Source organism: Mus caroli, chromosome 14 (genome assembly GCF_900094665.2).
Source record: "Mus caroli chromosome 14, CAROLI_EIJ_v1.1, whole genome shotgun sequence".
Classification (NCBI taxonomy): domain Eukaryota; kingdom Metazoa; phylum Chordata; class Mammalia; order Rodentia; family Muridae; genus Mus; species Mus caroli.
Window position 1 is genome coordinate 26,497,037 of NC_034583.1, and position 17,950 is coordinate 26,514,986.

Genomic DNA, 17,950 nt, shown 5'->3' on the forward strand with positions numbered 1-17,950 from the left:
ATAACTTGTCCTTTTTCTCCTATTTCTTTTGCTTTCAGATGCTGGACAAGGTCTAGGTGTGAGTTCCCAGACACTCTGGGCTTTCTCCCTCTTTCTCCGAAGCTGTTTCTCCTGCATCCACCATGCAGCTAACTGTTACTCTGCCAGGTGACTGCTTACTGACCCTCGCAGCTCAACATGCTGGCCTAAGTCAACCACTGTGAGCATCTCTCCTCCTCTTCTCCATCTCCCTCCTCCTGGCAACCTCTCAAGACTTATAGTTTGCCTGCCATTTTTTCCCCTCCTCGAAAAGCCTAGTAAAACTGGCTTTGTTCCATTTTTTAAATTATTTTATGAACCAGCCTAAGAACCCAATTTTCAGTCCTTCAGATGCACGTGTGAAGATCTTCCTGTAGCAGCTCTGGATACGCTCACGATGCCTCGAAGTGCAGCAGCTATCATGTGACCATGAGGTCAGCCCTCACTATGCCCCTAAAGATGGCAGAGCAGATACCTGGAAAGAACTTGACTCCTTGATCTCCTCGTTGAGCCACAGAATCAACCCTGGAACCAGAGACCTCCTGAATTCTTTAGCGGGAAGGGAACATTCTAACCGTCCAGGTAACTTTCAGTTCATGATTCAGTTACTCGAAGTCAAGAGATCCTAAGACAGTACCTGAGATGCCATGTGACCTGGAGTGACAAGGGGAATGCTTGTCTGGACAGTCACCCTGCCCCTCATGTAGGCAGAGAAGCCAAGGTGCCAGCTCACATTCACTTCTCATTCGTTCCATGCACACCCTCAGCCCCTCCCTCTAAAAACCCCTCTGTAAGCAGCAGGTTCTCTCCAGTCCCTCTCCAGGCTCCCAGTATGCGTTGATCCCCAGCCAGCCTGGTCCTCCACGTAGAGATGCTGCCTCCCCACAAGGAGCTTCATTCCCACCCGGTCTGTCTCTTCCAGTCACCACCAGAGGTGGCTCGCCTTCATGTCTAGCCTACCAGCATTCTCTGGTCTCTTCTGTCAAACATGCCTGGAATGGGGACAGTCCTGATGATCCACACCTTTTCCTCAGGCCTGGGGAGACTTTCTTCCATAAGATAGGCAAGCACATTTGAGGTGTGAAATGTTGAAGGTTGAGCCAAAGGCCTTCACAGCCACATGGGCTAGGTGGGAGGGGCAAGGTTCCCATTCCGACTCTCACACAGTCCATCTGGAGAATGCGTGTTGTCCGATCTCCCAGCAGGCCGTGGGCTACTGCACTGGCTCTCTCTGCCTTCTCTAGCTTTGTCGTCTCTGGATCCTCTACCCGTGCTCCAGATTGAACCGGAGTCCCACAGGAAGGGAGTAAGTGTTCGAAACGGATGTCGCAGTGAAATGACTGTCTGCCCAGACAGGCCTTCCACCAGCCATGGGAGCTTCACTCTCCAGGATGAATACTTCCCTACTCCCACTAGAGGCTCCACCCACTAAGAGGGTCTCATGCTGTGCCCCACCTTACCACTAGAGGGCGTCTGGCCACCCTTCTGATGGTTTGGAGCAGCTGCCGCTTTGGCTGGAAAGTCAACCTCTACTCTTCACTTGATCTTAGCCAAAAGGCCACCTCTACTCTTAAGTCCTAGTTCCAGAGCAGGAGAGAACTAAGGGGACTCAAGACCCTGGACCTGGGAATCAGGCAGTGGCTAAGAAACAACTGTGCAAGCATGCCAAAAGACTTTGTAATTAAGACAAGGTTTTAATGTAACGTCTTAGAACCAGAATTCATGGAAATATGAACATTAAAACATCTCCTATAAGCCAGGACGTCCTTGCTGACTTGTGCCTGCCTCAGCAATGCTCAGCACTATTCCCAGGCCAGTGACTTGAGACTACATTCCTATTCCTGCCCTGCCCAGAGGAGAGTCCACCTCCCCATGCACTGTGAGTTTAGGAATGGAAACCCACACAAGAGACCTATCCCCTCCTCCAGTATCGCCAACTCTACAGTAAGAAAACCAGAAACTCTCCCAAAGTAACACATCTGGGACGCTTACATACAAAATGTCATCCGTGGCCACTGTCCTCCCAGACCCTTGTTTAAAACTGAGCAAAGAAAAGAGGGGACAGGACTGCACAGCCACAGTGGGGGAGGGCTGCCAAGGAGGCAGGACAAGGGGTACGGAGTGAGAAAACACACATGGAAAGTTCCAGCCCTACAGAGGCTCCTTGCTTCAGAACTAGGAGGCAGATGTGGGCAGCTGGTATCAAAATCAGAAATCTCCCAACCCAGTCTCTAGTCCTGACTAACTGGATAGGAGCCCAGTTCCACACAGGAAAGGCACAAAGGTAGGATGGTGTGCTTGTACCCACCCTACAAGGAGGCTCAAACCACACCCAAACCTAATGACAAGCCAAGCAAGATTCTGAACATACGAAAGAAGATGCATTATAAGCCAGAAAGTGTGTCCCCCAAACCTAGGACTCTGGGATGCCCATCTTTCTGACCTCAGTCTTTGAGGCCACCCAGCAGGACCATGGATTTCTGATTCTTCAGAAATCCAGCAGAGAGACCCCAGTGAGACCTACCTGTCTAAGGATCTGCCCAGAAGCTGTTTTGCAAACTTGGCCTTTTAGTGTGTGTCCAAATTAAAACAAAATAGGTGGGAAAGGGCCTAGGCACTCAAAAATCAAGGACTCGGAGACCCAGACTAAGCCATGGCCTAAGGGAAATACCCCAGGCGTGGGAAGAGAAAGCCTCCGGTTTGGAGTGATAGGACCAAGGCCAGACAGACCCCTGACATAAACTGAAGGAGGCTTCAGGGACAAGGATATTGGGACAGTGGAAAGACAACATATTCTAGGGACAAGAGAAACTGAGACAGAAAAGATAGATGCTGGAGAAAGAACATCTATGGGAGAGTGTAGAAGGCCAGTTTGCTCTTGGGTGCACAGACATGATGGGGGGGAAAAAAAGACACTGTAGGTCTTTTTCCAGAAAGATGCTGTGAAATGAAAAGTCCCCAGCCAGGACAGACTGGGCAAGTCTGTGGGCACCTTAAAACTGAACACTCCCCACAGCCCAAACTTCAGTTCCCCAATTCATCCATCTCCCTTCCTAATAAAGGAAGCCCAGGAAAGATGGGATGTAGGATATGTTTGAAGAGCTCATGTTACAGGGCCCAGACCTCCCTCCTTACTGCACTGACTCTGGCTATCTGCAAAGGAGAGGGTGGCCCATGACTCAGCACGAATTCTGCCGAGTCACTGCTCAAGGACAGCAAAGGTGATACGACATGTACCCAGCTCTTGCAGTAAGAGTCTGACACCCATCGGCCTCGGTTTTTAGCATCTTCACCTTTCCCTGGTGCTCTTAGCTCTCTGTGTGTGACCACAGCACCCGCACCAACCCCATGCTCCCCCAAGCCTACAGGTCAGCAGAGTCCCCAGGGCTTTCTAGGAATTCCCTCCAAAACAAGTGGGTAAACTGTAGGATGTTTCTAAGGAGGTCCTTTCTAAAGGACAGACATATAGGAGGTTCCTTTCTGACCCTCAAGATCACCTTCCAGGAAACTAGCAGGTTAGGGACTGTGTGCTAGAACAGCAGCCTTAGGGGACCAAGGCTAAGCAGGTGCTATGCCCAGGCCAAAGGTGGAGCTGGCCTCTGTTCCCCCTAGGATGAGAAGGCAGAATAAGCAAATCTTTTTGTTTTTAATTCGCTTTACATCCCACTCACAGTCCCCTCTCTCCTCTCTTCCAGTCCCACCCTTACAAATCCCTCTCCCATTGCCCCCCCCTTCTCCTCAGAGAGGGGGATGCCCCCTTGGGTACCACTCAGCTCACTGACCTCAAGCATCTAGAACAGTGTGTCAATCAGAAGCAGCTAAGATGGGGACGGGACGCTGGGCTGTGGAGTGAATCCTGTTAGACCATACCAGCCTCCATCTAGTCTGAAGAAGAGGGTCCTGGGACTTGGTTTAGGTGATGCTGATTTTAACAAATTTGCCACGAATGACTCCCCCAGTGATGTGGGTGTGCATTGTGGGGGAGGGGCGGGGGGGGTCATGATGACACTAGAATAATCCAGAGTCCCACTTCAGACTCCACAGGGGCCCTGCCCTGCCTCACAAGTTGGATGAGAACTCATGAAGGACCAGTCATAGCTTCAGATGACAAAACTGGGCCAGGCCAAATGACAAACGAGAAGGAATTCAGCATGGATGGAGGCCAAGCTTCACCTTTAATCAAGATCACTAGTGTGGCAGAATTGCTTCTAAATCTTATCCAGAGGAAAAGGCCTGGGCAGTGTGTGGACCACGGGCCACATGTACTAGGTGACGGGCAGATGCAGACACAAATGCATCTGCCTGTGGGTACACAGCACTCCCTTTGGGACAGATCCTAGGGCTCACTACAGAAGCCTACCCCAAGGACCTGGAGCTTCCAAGCCTGCATACTCAAGAACAAGAGAGCCTGGGGTCTGCTGTCCACCCCGGGAAAGCCCAAACTCTGCTGTAGAGCCTAGATTGGCCCCAAGTCACATCCTTGCTTGGTTTCTGTCCTTCCCTACCTCATTCTCCTCACCTCAGAGGACTGGTAGGGAGGGGATCGACTCCTCTGCTTGGCTCTAGGAGCAATGGTTTCAGAGGCTCCCAGCCAGAAGGCATGTGTCCTATTCAGGGCACAAAACTGGGCGTGAAGAAGCCGGGATGAGGCTCTGAAGAAGGAACTTTAAGGGAATGCCATGTGGACTGTGGTGGCAGCCACGTCCCCCACCCCCACCCCATGGCCATGAAACACTGGGCAACACCAGCGTGTGAGGCTAGCACTAAGTGGAGCCAGGAGCTTTACGTGGGTTATGAAACTTCATTCTCACAAGCCAAAGCTAAAATATGGCTTCAATTCCATTTCAGAGCTGAAGAAGTTGTAGGTCTGCAGGGCTGGTGTCTAGCCCAAGACTTTATGAACACCAATGTGAATTCAGAATTCAATTCCCAGCTCTAGACACATAGGCTATGGTGGCCCTCCCCAAGCCCAAAGCATGGGGAGGGTCCAGTTCAGCTACTGTCAATTATCTAACACATCCAGGGGTCAGAGATACAAGCAGGTAACATCTAAGGAGTAGAGGACTCTTCCCTCTTCAGCACTGTGACTGCCAGTAGGTAAAGAGCCTGCATTTGAAGTGGTTCCCTAAGACAGTGATGGCAGCCTGGAATATACACAAGGAATATACTCCTGTGTGTTGCCTACAGAAAGACAGTCTCAGGAGTGCTAAGCTTCAGGAAGCCAGGCTTCATCTGTCCTAAACCCAAGATGTTTGAAAGGAGAACGAGTAGACAGAAGGGGTGGCCCCAGAAGACAGAGGGAAAAACCTGCCAGGACACAGAGCCCTTGGACTCTAGGGTTCATGCCTCAGAGGTCAGAATTTACCAGATCAAAGGAAGCAAGACTAGCCTAATGCCCAATGCCCCCTTTCTGCCTTGGCCTGTCAAAGCTCTGATCTCTCAACTTGTGTTTATTTTTTATTCAAAATAAGACAAACATAGACAGTGAGACCCATCACCTCCAAACGAGATCCCCTAATGTCCAGCCAGAGATCTAGATCAGAAATCTATAAGAAATCTTGTTCAACCCCTGACCCAGTACTCAAATCAGGCCTTACCCACAGGGGCCTGATAGGGAGTAGGAATGTGTCCAATTCAGAAATTAAGTCACAGATGCCACGAGCAGACCCAAGAACAGAGTACAGACCCGAGTGCAGCTAAGCTACTGGGTGTTCTAGGGGTTCCAACCAACACACAGGCTGGGCTCGGTTCTAGCACCATCAAACAAACGTTTATCAGTCAAGATAAAGCTAAATGGGTGGGTGGCTGGTCTACCCTGACCTACAGTGGGTCCAGCCTGGCAATAGGTGCACCATGGGAAATGCAGGTTGGCACAATCTGCCCAACAAAGAACTTGAGATCTGCACGTGGCAGAGGAGAAGGTCTTTGTCCAGCAGGTTTCACTGTTACCAGGAAAGCCCTGTGGTTGTTGCCCTTCGTGTGGACCTCCAGAGACTGCCCACCCACCCTCGTCTGTCCCAAAACATGACCTCACTGTCCTCCTGTCTCAAATGAAAGGATCTCAGGCTCCTCGACTTCCTTATCACCGAACAGACAGCACACATGGGTGTGGGACTCTACCCCCGTCTTCCGAAGAACCCATAACGCTCACCACAGCAACCAAGCCAGCCTCCCAGCTGATGAACACCCTATGGTACCTGCCCAATAGTGGTTCACCATATTCCACTTCTGTCCCCCACTCCGCCCACCTGTGCAGGTCCTCTGTGTCAATCAATAGCCTTCTCAGCTGTGGCCCAGTGTGAAGGTGCCACTGCCCCCACCATGTCCCCACAGCCACTCCCATTCAGGTTCCAAGCTGGGCTGCTGGTACCCATGTACAAAGAGGACAAGGTGACCATATGCCACACACCAGAGCACTTGCCTTGGGTCACACAACTATTCACACATGCATGTCTGTAAGGAGTGTGCTTGACACCTGGGAAAGGCCTAGTACCTGTAAGACTACCCTACTATGAGGCTTCTTGCCTGGAGCCAGCCTATCTTGCCTTCTTCCTTTGATCCACAGACATGCCATTTCTGCTCCAAGCCAAAGGCCTCTGTTACAGTTTCCCTACCTCTGCAGCAGCAGGACCTTGCTGACGGGGCAGATAAGTCACCTTTCAGTCCCTGTGGTCCCAGAAGCGCCCTCAGCCTCCCCTTGCACTTATTAGAGCTTCAATCCTACAGGAACTCAGGCCTGAAGCCCTTAGTCTACCTAACCCTGGAGCTCTCCTGTATGACTGGAGGAACTGTAGGCCAGGAGTCTGGGGTCTTCAGCAGACTGCTCCATCCTCCCGGGCCTTAAGAAGCCCTTGGGTAATAAAACCAGACAGGGAAAGACTATGTGTCCCTCTCCACACCCAAATCTACTTGTCCCCACCACCCAGGCCATGCTAGGGCATTCCTAACACACAGGCCATTTCTAACCCTGACATTCAGTCTCTCAGCTCTAGCCATTTCCTACCTGGTAGGAGCCCCAAACCCAGCACCTCCACCCCCAAAACCAGGCTCCCTCCCAGAACTGCACCAGCTAAATAAAATCCTATGGAGTGGGGCAGCAATGGCACCCTTTTAAGCACTGTAATACATTTGGGGACAGGTTGGCACTTATTCTCTACTTCCTGAGGCAGGGAGCCTGGCACAGTGACCTGCAGGGCAGGCTTTTGGAAACCCCCTCCAAGGATACAAGCAGCCCTTCTGTAATGGTCAGGTGCCCACACTTCGTGGGCAGAGGCTGTTTCTCACAGAGCTGCAGACTCAGTTAGTTCTCCCTCTCCGAAGCTACACTGAGCTGGCCCAGGTGTGTATCACAGGCTAACACCAGGGCTGGTCTAGCCCAGGCTCTAAGCCTTTCATTCCATATCGAACTATACTTTAGAGCTCATCAGCTAGATCTCTGCAAGACATCTGCTGTGACATCCGGAAAGTGGGGTAAGGAGGAGGAACCTCGACAAGGTCAGGTGACGAGTACAGAATGTGGTATGCAGGAGACCTCTGGTAAAACCAGTTCTCTAGAGACTGGGGCAATCCCACCACCTGGGGCCTCTGTGTAATGTCAAAAGTCATTAGTTCCTAGCAATTCTAGTAAAAATAAAACTACCAAGAGTCCCAGGGGAGTGACAGCAAAGGTCTGTGGGACAGACAAACCAAAAGGTTAAGTACTTTCACAGGAAAGAAGTCAGGATTTCACTTCTGTGCAGTGCAAAAATCCCTGTCCCACATTTCAGAGCCCAGAACGGATAAAGAAGTGGCTCTTGGGAATCAAGCCCTTAAAAGACAGCCCAGCTGCATGGAACCACAAGCCCGAGCAAGGCTGGTATTCAAGTTAGAAGGTGGGTCCCAGTGGCATGGAGTCTCCACTGTGCCTGTCACTGGCCTAGGACCAAGTCTAGAGTCGTAGCCAGTTCCAGGGTCACAATTCCTCATTCTGGAGCCGCTCCAGAGCAGCCACAGCAGCTGGGTCTCCGCAGTGACTGCATGACTGCCCGCAGGGGGCCCCTTCGGCCCTCCGCAGACAGGCTGTCCTCACTGGCTGGTGCCTGCTGCAGCTGCTCAAACTGCATCTCCAGGTGCTTCTGGATAGCAATGCCGAGCACCTCAGGGTCCACAGAGGCTCCATACACCTCCCATGTCATGCCCTCGGCATCCCATCGTACATCCCTCACAGGTGACGATGCCTGTCGCAGGCCGGACTCCAGCATCACCTCTGGAAATAGGTTCAGAGTCTCAGGCGCTTCCAGGGATGGGCTGGTAGCCACAGCCTTGCAGGCTGCCACGGGAGCTGCCTGAACCCCGGCATCCTGGGCCAATGCCACACCCAGAGCCAAATCAGTGGCTGAGGTCATGGTCCACACATCTTTGGTCCTGGAGCCAGACTCTGTGGCTAGCCCTGTAGGCCCCCAAGGGTGGACACAGCAGTGAGGGTGCCCAGAAATCCCCCCAGACAACTTACAGTGGAATTTCATCCCACACTGGGCCTGCAACCCAGACTCACTGACTGACGCCACCAGTTTGGGAAAGGCCAGGATGCCTCTGGCAGGCAGGGCATGGCAGCAGCTACCAGCTACAGCCTCCCCCAGGGTGCAAAGCAGAGCTGCCGGAGGCAGAGTGTGGCAGGAAGTGGTAGGTGGCTGTCCAGTTGCTTTGGGCTCACCCTGGGGACCGTGGAGGAGACCAGATGCATCTTCTAGTTCTACGGTTGGCACCCACACCTGACTCTCCCCCAACGTGCAGGCTGATTTAGAAGTCCCATCCTCTGGAGCTGAGTCACTCTGCAGGGGTGCAGGGGTCTGGCCTCCTTGTCCAGCAACACTGCCAGGCTGCAACTGAGCCCTGTGGACAGGTGAGCTGCCAAGGGCAGAACAGCTCAGACTGGGCTTCTGAACACTGCCATGACCCCGGGTCTGGGTACTATGTACCAAGTCTGAGTGGCTCCTCTGCACAGCTGCCACGCTGGGGGCCCGTAGGCGACACAGATCACCGATGCCCATGGTAGACACATTACCAACAGTGCTGCTCCTCCAGTGGCCTCCAGCCCCAGTCTGTGACGCAGTGCTTGCAGTCTTCACGTGCTCTGGGATCTCAGTCTGGCACACCTCCTCCTGCAGGATCTGGGGACTAGAACCAGCCTCACCCTGCTGGGCCCGCCATACAGTGCTGCTGGCACTCTTGCGAAGCTCTGGCCTCTGCTCCCGGCCTTCACACAGCAAGCTGGAAGAACTCTGAGACAGGGCCTGTGGACGGGGACTCTGGGGTTCCCGGGCACCTGGTTCAGGGTGGCTAGAACTCATGGCTGCCTACAAGAGAGAAAAATAAGTGAGTGAAGTCAAGCTGAGTGTTAACACCTCGGTGGCTGCATTCTTCCAGCCTCGGTCGCAGCCTGCCTGACTGATCAGAGCCCTAAGGTTGGCAGGGACAAGAAACATGTCAGACACCTCAAATCTATGTATCCCATGTGATGCATAGATAACCTTGAAAATATCTAATAATCACTACCCCAGAAATAGGCCCTGGAGACCACCATTATGCCAGCTGTTTGCCATACTTATGAGATAGGTATGGGTGCTGGGGGAAGACTAGGGGAGAGGCCAGGTGCATGTGGCATCAGGAGGAGGGCTTCGGGAAAGCAGCTGTCTGTCAATCAACACAGAAAGATGGCCAACTTTATCAGCCAGCACAGCAAGTATTCCTGGCACTGTCAGCATCCACTTTAACAGGGAGTGGGGCCTCCTGGGTACAGACTTGGGGCTCTGAGAAAGTTTGTGAGGTAAGAAAGCAATGAATACTGGGTATGCTGAGAAGTGTCCCCATTTCTCTTATGCCCTTGTCCCGTCCTCTCCAGCCTGACCTACTGAACTGTGACACGTCTCAGATTGTCTTTTACGGTTCCTGACTCTCACCCTACACCTAGAGAGGACATTGCTATCAGCCCTTAATGGCAAGCCTCACTCGGCATTTCTTCGTTCATCCACAGCCATTTCCTGAGGCCCTGCTGGCTGCAGTGGCTGGGAATATGGAATCATTTAGTTCTGGCTGTGCCTGGGGTGACCATCCAGCAGTGGGGGGTTGGGGAGAAGCCCAATGGCAAAAATCAGACATATCCTCTGCAAAATGTCGACTCTCTCTCCCCAGCGTGCCTCCTCTAGCACCAAACCCACCGCCCCCTTTCCACCTCACCACCTCCTCCTGAGAACCTTTCCCGGTTGGCCCACCTAGGCTGCCTCCATTCTGGACTCAGCATCACCGGGCTGGGACGGAACAGTCTGGCCGACCCTCAGCCCCTTCCCCTGAAATTAGCAGAGTCGGGACTACAGTCTGTCCCTTCTTGTGAGGTCAGCACCTTGCCCTGACATGCAGCTGGCATTCAGAGGACAGCTGCTGCATGGCTGACAGAGAGAATGGACTTAAGAACAAGGCCATGGAAGAGTGGGCCAAGTGCCCAGAGCTCAGTGCAAGGAAAGGCCCTGCCAAGGCAAAGGACTCACAAGGATGGTAAGGAACAACTTTCTGGAGAATTCTCGTGGAAGCCAAGGCTGGAGAGAGGGAGGAGATGCCGAGAAGGAACAAGTGGCCAGGTGACACAAGAAAGTGACAGGCAGACTGGGACATGGGCAGGGCCAGAGGGTCAGGCCAGCCCAGCCCAGCCCTGGATTGTGGGGAAGATCACCGAGGGACTCCCTGTCAGACTGGCAGGATGGGCTGGAGAGGCAGATACAGAAGACAACAGTTTTGGTTTAGGCAATCCTCGTCCTCCCCACCTACCTTTGGCTGATAAAGACTGACAGGAAGCCAAACCACCCAGGCCAGGAACAAGGCCACCCAAAATGGAATGTGGCGAGGGCTGGTGGACTCCATTGCTGTTATGAGAAATATCCCCCTGACTCTGTGGGGAGAGTTTTAAAGACTAATGGCAGAGTCTGGTCCAGCACAACTGCCTGCTTTGATGGAAATCCTGAACCTTGTCCTATCCAGTGTGCTGGGCACTAGTCAGTATTACCTGTGTTAGTACTAGTATTATCTGTCAGGTGAATATTGTGACCAAGAAACTGAATTTCTGATGAACAATTTAAATAACTGGCCACATATGGCTAATGGTCACTGTATTGGGCCATGCCACTCTGGACACAGCCAATTGGGTAAGGAGTGTCCTTACCCAGATGTTCCTCACATCCAGAGTCAGACCGGATGAGTGGCAAAGAAAGGACTCTAGCTGCCCTCGGAGAGCTCGAACACCACCCATCAGGTGAAAGCCTGAAACTAATGGCAGTCACAATGCTGATAATAAGAGCTTTGGATGCTACAGGCTTGGGCCATATCCTTCGCAAACACTGCCTCATTCCACTGTCACGGTGACCTGGTGATGTAATTCATCATCCCCATTCTACAAATGAGGTCATAGCTCAGCAGCTTAGTGGTCTGACCAAGGGCACAGAGTTAGCCAATGGCTCTGTCAACAATCAGGCCCATGAGTATGCCCCGAAGCAAGCAGATCTCTGCCCTGACTACTGCAATCACCCAGAGTTCCAGGACCCATCCCTACCTCTGCCGCTCCTGATGATATTCATGGCTTGCCAATGGGACAAATGAACAGGTGCAAAGCTTGACCCCCATCCACCCACCTCACCCAATTCTTAGGTCGCATGGAATAAGGAGGGCAGGAAGACATCTCAGACTGGAAGTCCTGTGGGCATCAAGCTATCCTTGGCAGGGAGACAATCACCCAGTGATGTCTAAGAACCCTGAAGAAACCCCATCAAAAAAAAAAAAAATCTACACAGCCCTAGGGTGAGACCCACTACAGACCCTCCTAGGGAACAGAAGGAACATAAAGAACAGGCCAGTCCCTTGGCTCCCAGAGGAAACAGGTGGTACAAGACTAAGGGTACCCCAACCCACAGCAAGACCTAGTGAGAAGCCATTAGCAGGAGAATATTTTTGTCCCTGCCTCCCTAGACACTGCCCAGTGCCCAGAGCTAGCCATCTCCCAGAGAGACCAGTGACCAGAGACCCTGGTGGAAAGCTATGCATTGATCTGGTTACCTTATCTACTCCGCCGACGTACAAGCAGCAAGTGACAACACTCAGCCCTAGGGCAACCCTAAAACACCGAGGAGCCCACGGCTGCAAACGGCTGATTCAAAGCCTCACCAGCCACCGCACACAGCAAACGACCAGTGACGATCTGAAATGAAAACCCCAGTTCTGTGGAAACTCCCAAACCAGTTCAGTCAGAGAGATCCCCTGGGTCAGAGGCTGCAATATTGCCCCAGCCCAGTAATCTAGGCCTCAGGATATGCCCAGTAGGATGAGCAAAGTGCCAGCTCAGACCACACTGTGTCGTGTATGTACATTACCTCTTGCAATGTGTGTGTGTGTGTTTGAGCCTTTGGCTCACAGGCAGCAAGGACCAATGTCATTTGGAAGAAGTACCCCCAAATTTTTAGCACCATGCATCTGGAGGGACTTACCAGCCCCAGGGGAGGAAGGGCTCCAAGGGAAGCAATTCTAGGTAACCCCTGGCACATGGGAGTGGGGTGGGGGAGTTCCAGCTCCTTGTCACCAACACGTGGGCTAGGCTGAGGAGATGGAGCCCCAGGGAGAGGAAGAAAGGGAGGCTCTGCTCCTAATACTGGCTCTTCTTTCTGCTGCACATTGCACAACTGCTCTTGGGTTTCTGTGAGCCTCACTGTACCCATTCTACAAATCTGAAGTAAGCCCTACCCCACTGGGTGGCTGTAAGGGCTGAACTTAATGGCATGACGTCATCATTCCCCTCCATCATGGCTGTGACTTGAGACCACAGTGTTGTAGGAACTAGCACTGGGAAAGTGCTAGAAGCAAAGATGACCTTTTAGGAAGCCACCAAGACGCCCCACAGGGAAGCTTCATCATCCAAGTCTTGTTCCCTTCATCCTAGCCTGTGATGTCACCAGTTTCCCGGCAACCCCATCATCACCCTTAAGTTTCCCAGGGCCCATTTGAAGCCTTCATCTGGTAGGCTATGCGCACACACAAGGCTGTGGTGTACATGCCACATGCCTAGAAAGCCATGTTGCAGTCATGGGCAGGTTCCAGTTTTACCCAAAAGAGATCTGGGATGGGGCTAGAGAGAGAGAGCTCAGTGGTTAGGGACACATACGGCTCATGCACACACACTCACATTGGTCGGCTCTCAGCTATCTGCAACTTCAGTTCCAGAGGATCAAACACTCCTACTCACATACACATACCCACACACTCTCTCCTGGGAAGGCGTTTTAGCACCGCACAAAAGGCAGACACACAGAGGGATCCAAGAGCACGTTGTGACGGCTGTGGATGACATCGTGTGGTCACTGTCCTCAGGTTCTACTGTCAACAACTAGAGAGTCAACCACCCTCACATGCAGCAACTATCAACGCCATTTTGAAGAAGCACCCCCCCCCCAATTTTCAGAAGCTTCCAGACTAGCCCAAGCCTGAGTCCGTGGGCTCCACTTGGTTAGAAATTCTGATTCTCTCCCCAGCTGAGAAGCCCATACCTTAGGGGTGGACTGGGGAAGGCTTCTTTCTAAAGGGCCTATCTCAGACCACACGAAGTCATTCATGCAAGCAGCAGGTGCTTAGATGACAACCTCTGTGTCCAGAAAGCCACAAAAAGGCAAGCATGTTGACAAAGGAGGGAGCAGGGTGTGAGAGGAGAATCAGGACTGGCCACAGAGTTAACATAAGGAATTTGAAAGGCCCAGGTAGGGATAGCCCCTACAGATACCTCAAATCCCTTGTAGAGAGGGGTGTGGCCACCTACAGCTAGTGGTTTGATCATGCCAGCGCAAATAAACGGCCTAACAGGAACACTCAAGCCGAATGGAGAACGCAGCAAAAGACATCCCTTAAGGTGGGTGGGGCAGCTCCGAGAATAAAATCAGCCCCTCGTAGCCTCTAACCTTAATGAGATGGCATAGAACCTAAAGGCAGAGAAATGCCAGGAATGGGGTATGCGTGGGGGAAAAAAGCTCCAAGACGCCACCCTGCTCACCATAGAGAAACCCCTAAGAGTCCCAGAACGCCTAAGAGTCCCAAGGCCTGAAATCTGTGAGGGTTTGCTCACTCAGGTGCTAACAGTGGGCTGAATGTGTCTCAGGGTCAACTGCAACAGCAGGAGGCCACTAAGATCCTACCTGCACTCCCCAGCACAGTGCCACAACATGGGCACACGCCTCACTGTGGCCATGGCACAGGCGGGTTTACAGTGTGATCCTGCAGGAAAGAACGTTCATTCACAGCAGCACTCCGCATGCCAAACACAGGCCGCCCCTGCTGCGGTCAAAGGCCTGATCGCACCACACACCACGCAGCCTCGCTGGCCAGGGCTCCCTTCCCCGAACCTCCAGAGCAAAACCCACAGTGGTCTAGGGAGAAGTACACACCCAAGCCTCGGATCTAGGCTACAGACCTTTCCAGGACAAAGACTCAAAGGATATGGGGCAGTGAGCTCGCTGGTAGGGATGCTCCTGAGCAGAAGAGGGCGGGGTGCTGGCAACAGAGGACAGGGTGGGGGATGCGGATGGAAGAAAGGAGAACCCGGGAGGGAAGAAGCAAAGGGAGGCGGAGTGGAGGACGATGGGCTCGGGTCCCGGGCGGAGAAAAAACAAAAACAAAACCCGGCGACTGGGCAAAGGGGACGTGGAAAAGAGGACGGGAGAGGGCAAGGGGGAGGCAACCGTGCGGAGGAATGCGGCGCAGACAGCGGTGAGGAAAGGGTTCAGGGGTCCAGGAAGGGGCGGCGCCGCCCACACCACCCCAGCACCCACCACGGCTCGTGTTGAGCCAGCCTCTCACCCGGTCGCCTCCAGGGCCGCACAGGCCGGCGGAAGCGCTGCTCCTGCGGCCGCCACAGGTGCCCGGCGCCAAGATGGAGCCGCACTGGGTCTAGCCCCGCCGTGGTGCAGCTGGCCGCGGAGCCTGCGCTGCCAAGGGCCAGAAGGGGAAACTGGCACCGGTACCCGGAGCAGGGGTGCTGGGGGTTTGTGGGGGGGGGCGACTCACTCACCTAGGCGCGCCCCGCCTCTTCACGGCTCTGCGTCCCGGCCCCGCCCCCTGTCTCGGCCCCGCCCATGCCATTCCCTTAGGCTCCGCCCCCAAGCCGCCCAGCCCCCTTCCCGACCCTTCCCCCGCAAGGCTGTTTCCTCACTGGGCTCATCCATTTTGTGCAACCTTCCCGACAGAGCCGGCCGCTGTGTTCCAATCTCCCACCCCTAAAGGGCGCCATCGTCCTGCCCCAGTCCCTCCGTGCCCCACCTTGCCTTGCGTGGCTAGCTCCGGCAAATCCTCCAGGTCCCAAATTCACATCCTTAGAGATTTTCAATCCCTCCCTCTGACACCAGAATCCACTGACCATTCCCTGTGGCCCCGCCCCCCATGTCCTTTATCGTCCTGCCCCACCTCTCACAATTCTTGGGCCTCCCACCCACCTCTTTCCCCAGGTCTTGCTCTCTAGAGGCCTTGCCTGTTAGGGAGTCTTCAGGCCTGCTGGATCCAACAATATGCTCTCAGCTCTAGACTCACCTCAGGGAGAAATCCAAGGCTTACGATTGCAGTGTGGTCCTTGGGAGTACCTGCCCAGCTTCATAGTCCCAAAGTCACACCCTCAGCCATGTCCTTCAAGGTCTACATTCTTGATAACCTGTCAATCTATCCACTTCCAGGACCATTTCCACCCTTGCCCTCTGACTCAATCCCACGAGAGGATGGTTTCACAGCCTACCTCAGGGATGCAAAGAGCTGACATGCACAGTGACTCCCAGTGGGGAGAGACCTCACTGGAGCCTCAATTATTTTCCTGTAATTCCCTGCAGTTCTGATATTTCCTCCCTAGATCCCACTGTGTCCCTTCCTAAAAGCTCTACCGATTCTAGGTTGCCTGATCCCATGGAAAGTCTAGGAGCCCTATAGCTTTGCTCCAGCATCCCCAGACACACAGGACAGGAAGCTACCCCACCTAGATCTGACCAGACCCAGTCCACCATCAAGGAATGCCCAGGTACCCAGGATCATAGGGTAAGAGGAGACTGGGCTTCTTCTGAGTCCCCGTCTCAGAGAACTAAGTCAAAGTGTCACACTCCTTTGTTGACAGCAGCCCTGGAGCCCCAACTTGCCTAGGGTTGTCTACACTCTTCCCATGCAGTTATGGGGAACCAACACCATCTTTGTCTCTCTCCTAGTTATGGCTTCACTATCTTCTCAGAAAGTCCTAAGTTTCCTCCAGTCACCCCTTCCCAGCAGGTCCTCAAAGCATTCTCTCCAGTTTGGGAAAACAGCCATCCTGGAAGAGCTAAGCACCCTGACAGGGCTGCACAGGCCTGTGGAAGCTCTGCTTCTACAGCCACCGGGGTCCAGGCGTTAAGATGGAGCCCGAGCTACACTGGTTGGGTCTAGCCAGCCACGGTGCAGCTCGCTGCATCGCTTACTGGGTATACAAGTAGGGGCCTCAGGTTCTTGCTTTCTTGCTACTCACAGCCGGCCTGAAGGATCCTTTCCAAAGAGTCTATAGAAGATTTCTGCACCAGGGACACTAACCAACTCCTGTCCCTCCCAGAAATTGCCACTCTTCTCATCCTCATAGTCCCTTCCCACAGAAGTCACTTACATCCCAAGAAGGGATGAGGTAAATGTGACGACACTGAGAGGAGACTCAGAGCCCAAGCCCAGGGCTCCTAGCTTCCAGGGCATCCTGAACAGAACCTTGCCGTGTATGTGCCAAGGAAGCCTATTCAGGACTGGATGTCAATGGATGTCTGCCATAGTGGATACACACAGGTATGATCTGACGGGACCATGGCACCAGGCCCTCTGAATAGCACTTGGCTCTTGGCCTCTTGGCACACTGGTCCTATGACTTGGCAAGGGGCTCTCCTGGCTATAGTAGTGACTCAGGGAGAGCCTGGGATAGGAGAAACTTAGATAACAATTCCTATCTAACTTCCAACATACTCATTTACCCTGTGATCCCACACCCAGGCAGGACTGTTCATCTCTCTGGGAATCGGTTTCTTCATCTGATAATCAATGGTAATTACCTCCCTATCTTCTGGACTGCCGGGAGGCCACAGTTGTGAAAGTGTTCTGTGCAATATTCTTGCCACCGTCACTCTGGTGATCACATGATCACTTATTTGCCAACCACCACCATCCCACAGTCGCCCACCACTCTCCCCCATGCTAGACTCTAAAGGTACAAGCTATGGCTGTTGGGAGTAAGGAACAAATTGGACTTTGCAGAGCACTATGGTAAGGAGAGGTCTATCTACCATATGGGCCACGTGCTATTTGCTGAGAGGAGCAGTCATGGGATGTTGTCAGAAGCTCATAGTGGGCATGGTAAGACATTGACATCACTCAGAAGAGTAGCAGGAGTTTCTTGGGAGGTGTGAGCATCACAGACACACAGGGGACTCAGGGGTATGATCTTCAGAGAAGAGATGAGTGAGAGGAAGGCTTAGGGGCCCAGCTACAAGAAACCAAGTGGCAAGGACTGGAAACTAGACAGCATAGAAGAAAAGTGACCCAGGGCAGCTAGAGAAGTGCTGGAGACAGACACTCCGGGGTGGGCAGAGGAATGGTTTGGAGAGGAGACACTGACAAGGTATGTACCTAGTCAACTGAAGCATGGCCACAAAGAGGAGAAGATAGATGTCACTGGAAAGAAAGATGGGAGTCAAGAAAGCTGTTTTCATTTTAGTTGGTTTTGTTCCCTTTGATTGGTTTTTAATATGCCATATCTTGCCTCGTTAATTCTGCTTAAGCTAAGCAAAAGGGCAGTGTGCAGGAGACTGCATGGAGCACCAATGGAAGCTGACACTGAAAAACCGGCTTGCCTCTGCAAGGCAGGAGCCAGGTGACACAACAGTCCTTG

At 53.0% G+C, this 17,950-nt stretch overlaps 1 protein-coding gene across 2 annotated transcripts; it reads right to left on the reverse strand.

The window, feature by feature from the left end:
• Positions 1-7,175: 7,175 nt before the first annotated feature.
• Positions 7,176-15,126, reverse strand: Gprin2 (G protein regulated inducer of neurite outgrowth 2). Of its 2 annotated transcripts, none has more exons than XM_029469219.1 (2): positions 15,089-15,126; positions 7,176-9,353 (listed from the first exon to the last, which is right to left on the reverse strand). In XM_029469219.1, the coding sequence occupies exon 2, from the start codon at positions 9,345-9,347 to the stop codon at positions 7,980-7,982; it is 1,368 nt and encodes a 455-aa protein (XP_029325079.1). In that variant the 5' UTR covers positions 9,348-9,353; positions 15,089-15,126; the 3' UTR covers positions 7,176-7,979. The 2 variants fall into 2 exon arrangements, with proteins under 2 accessions (XP_029325079.1, XP_021036815.1); XM_021181156.2 differs by having other exon boundaries at positions 14,878-15,104.
• Positions 15,127-17,950: the final 2,824 nt, after the last annotated feature.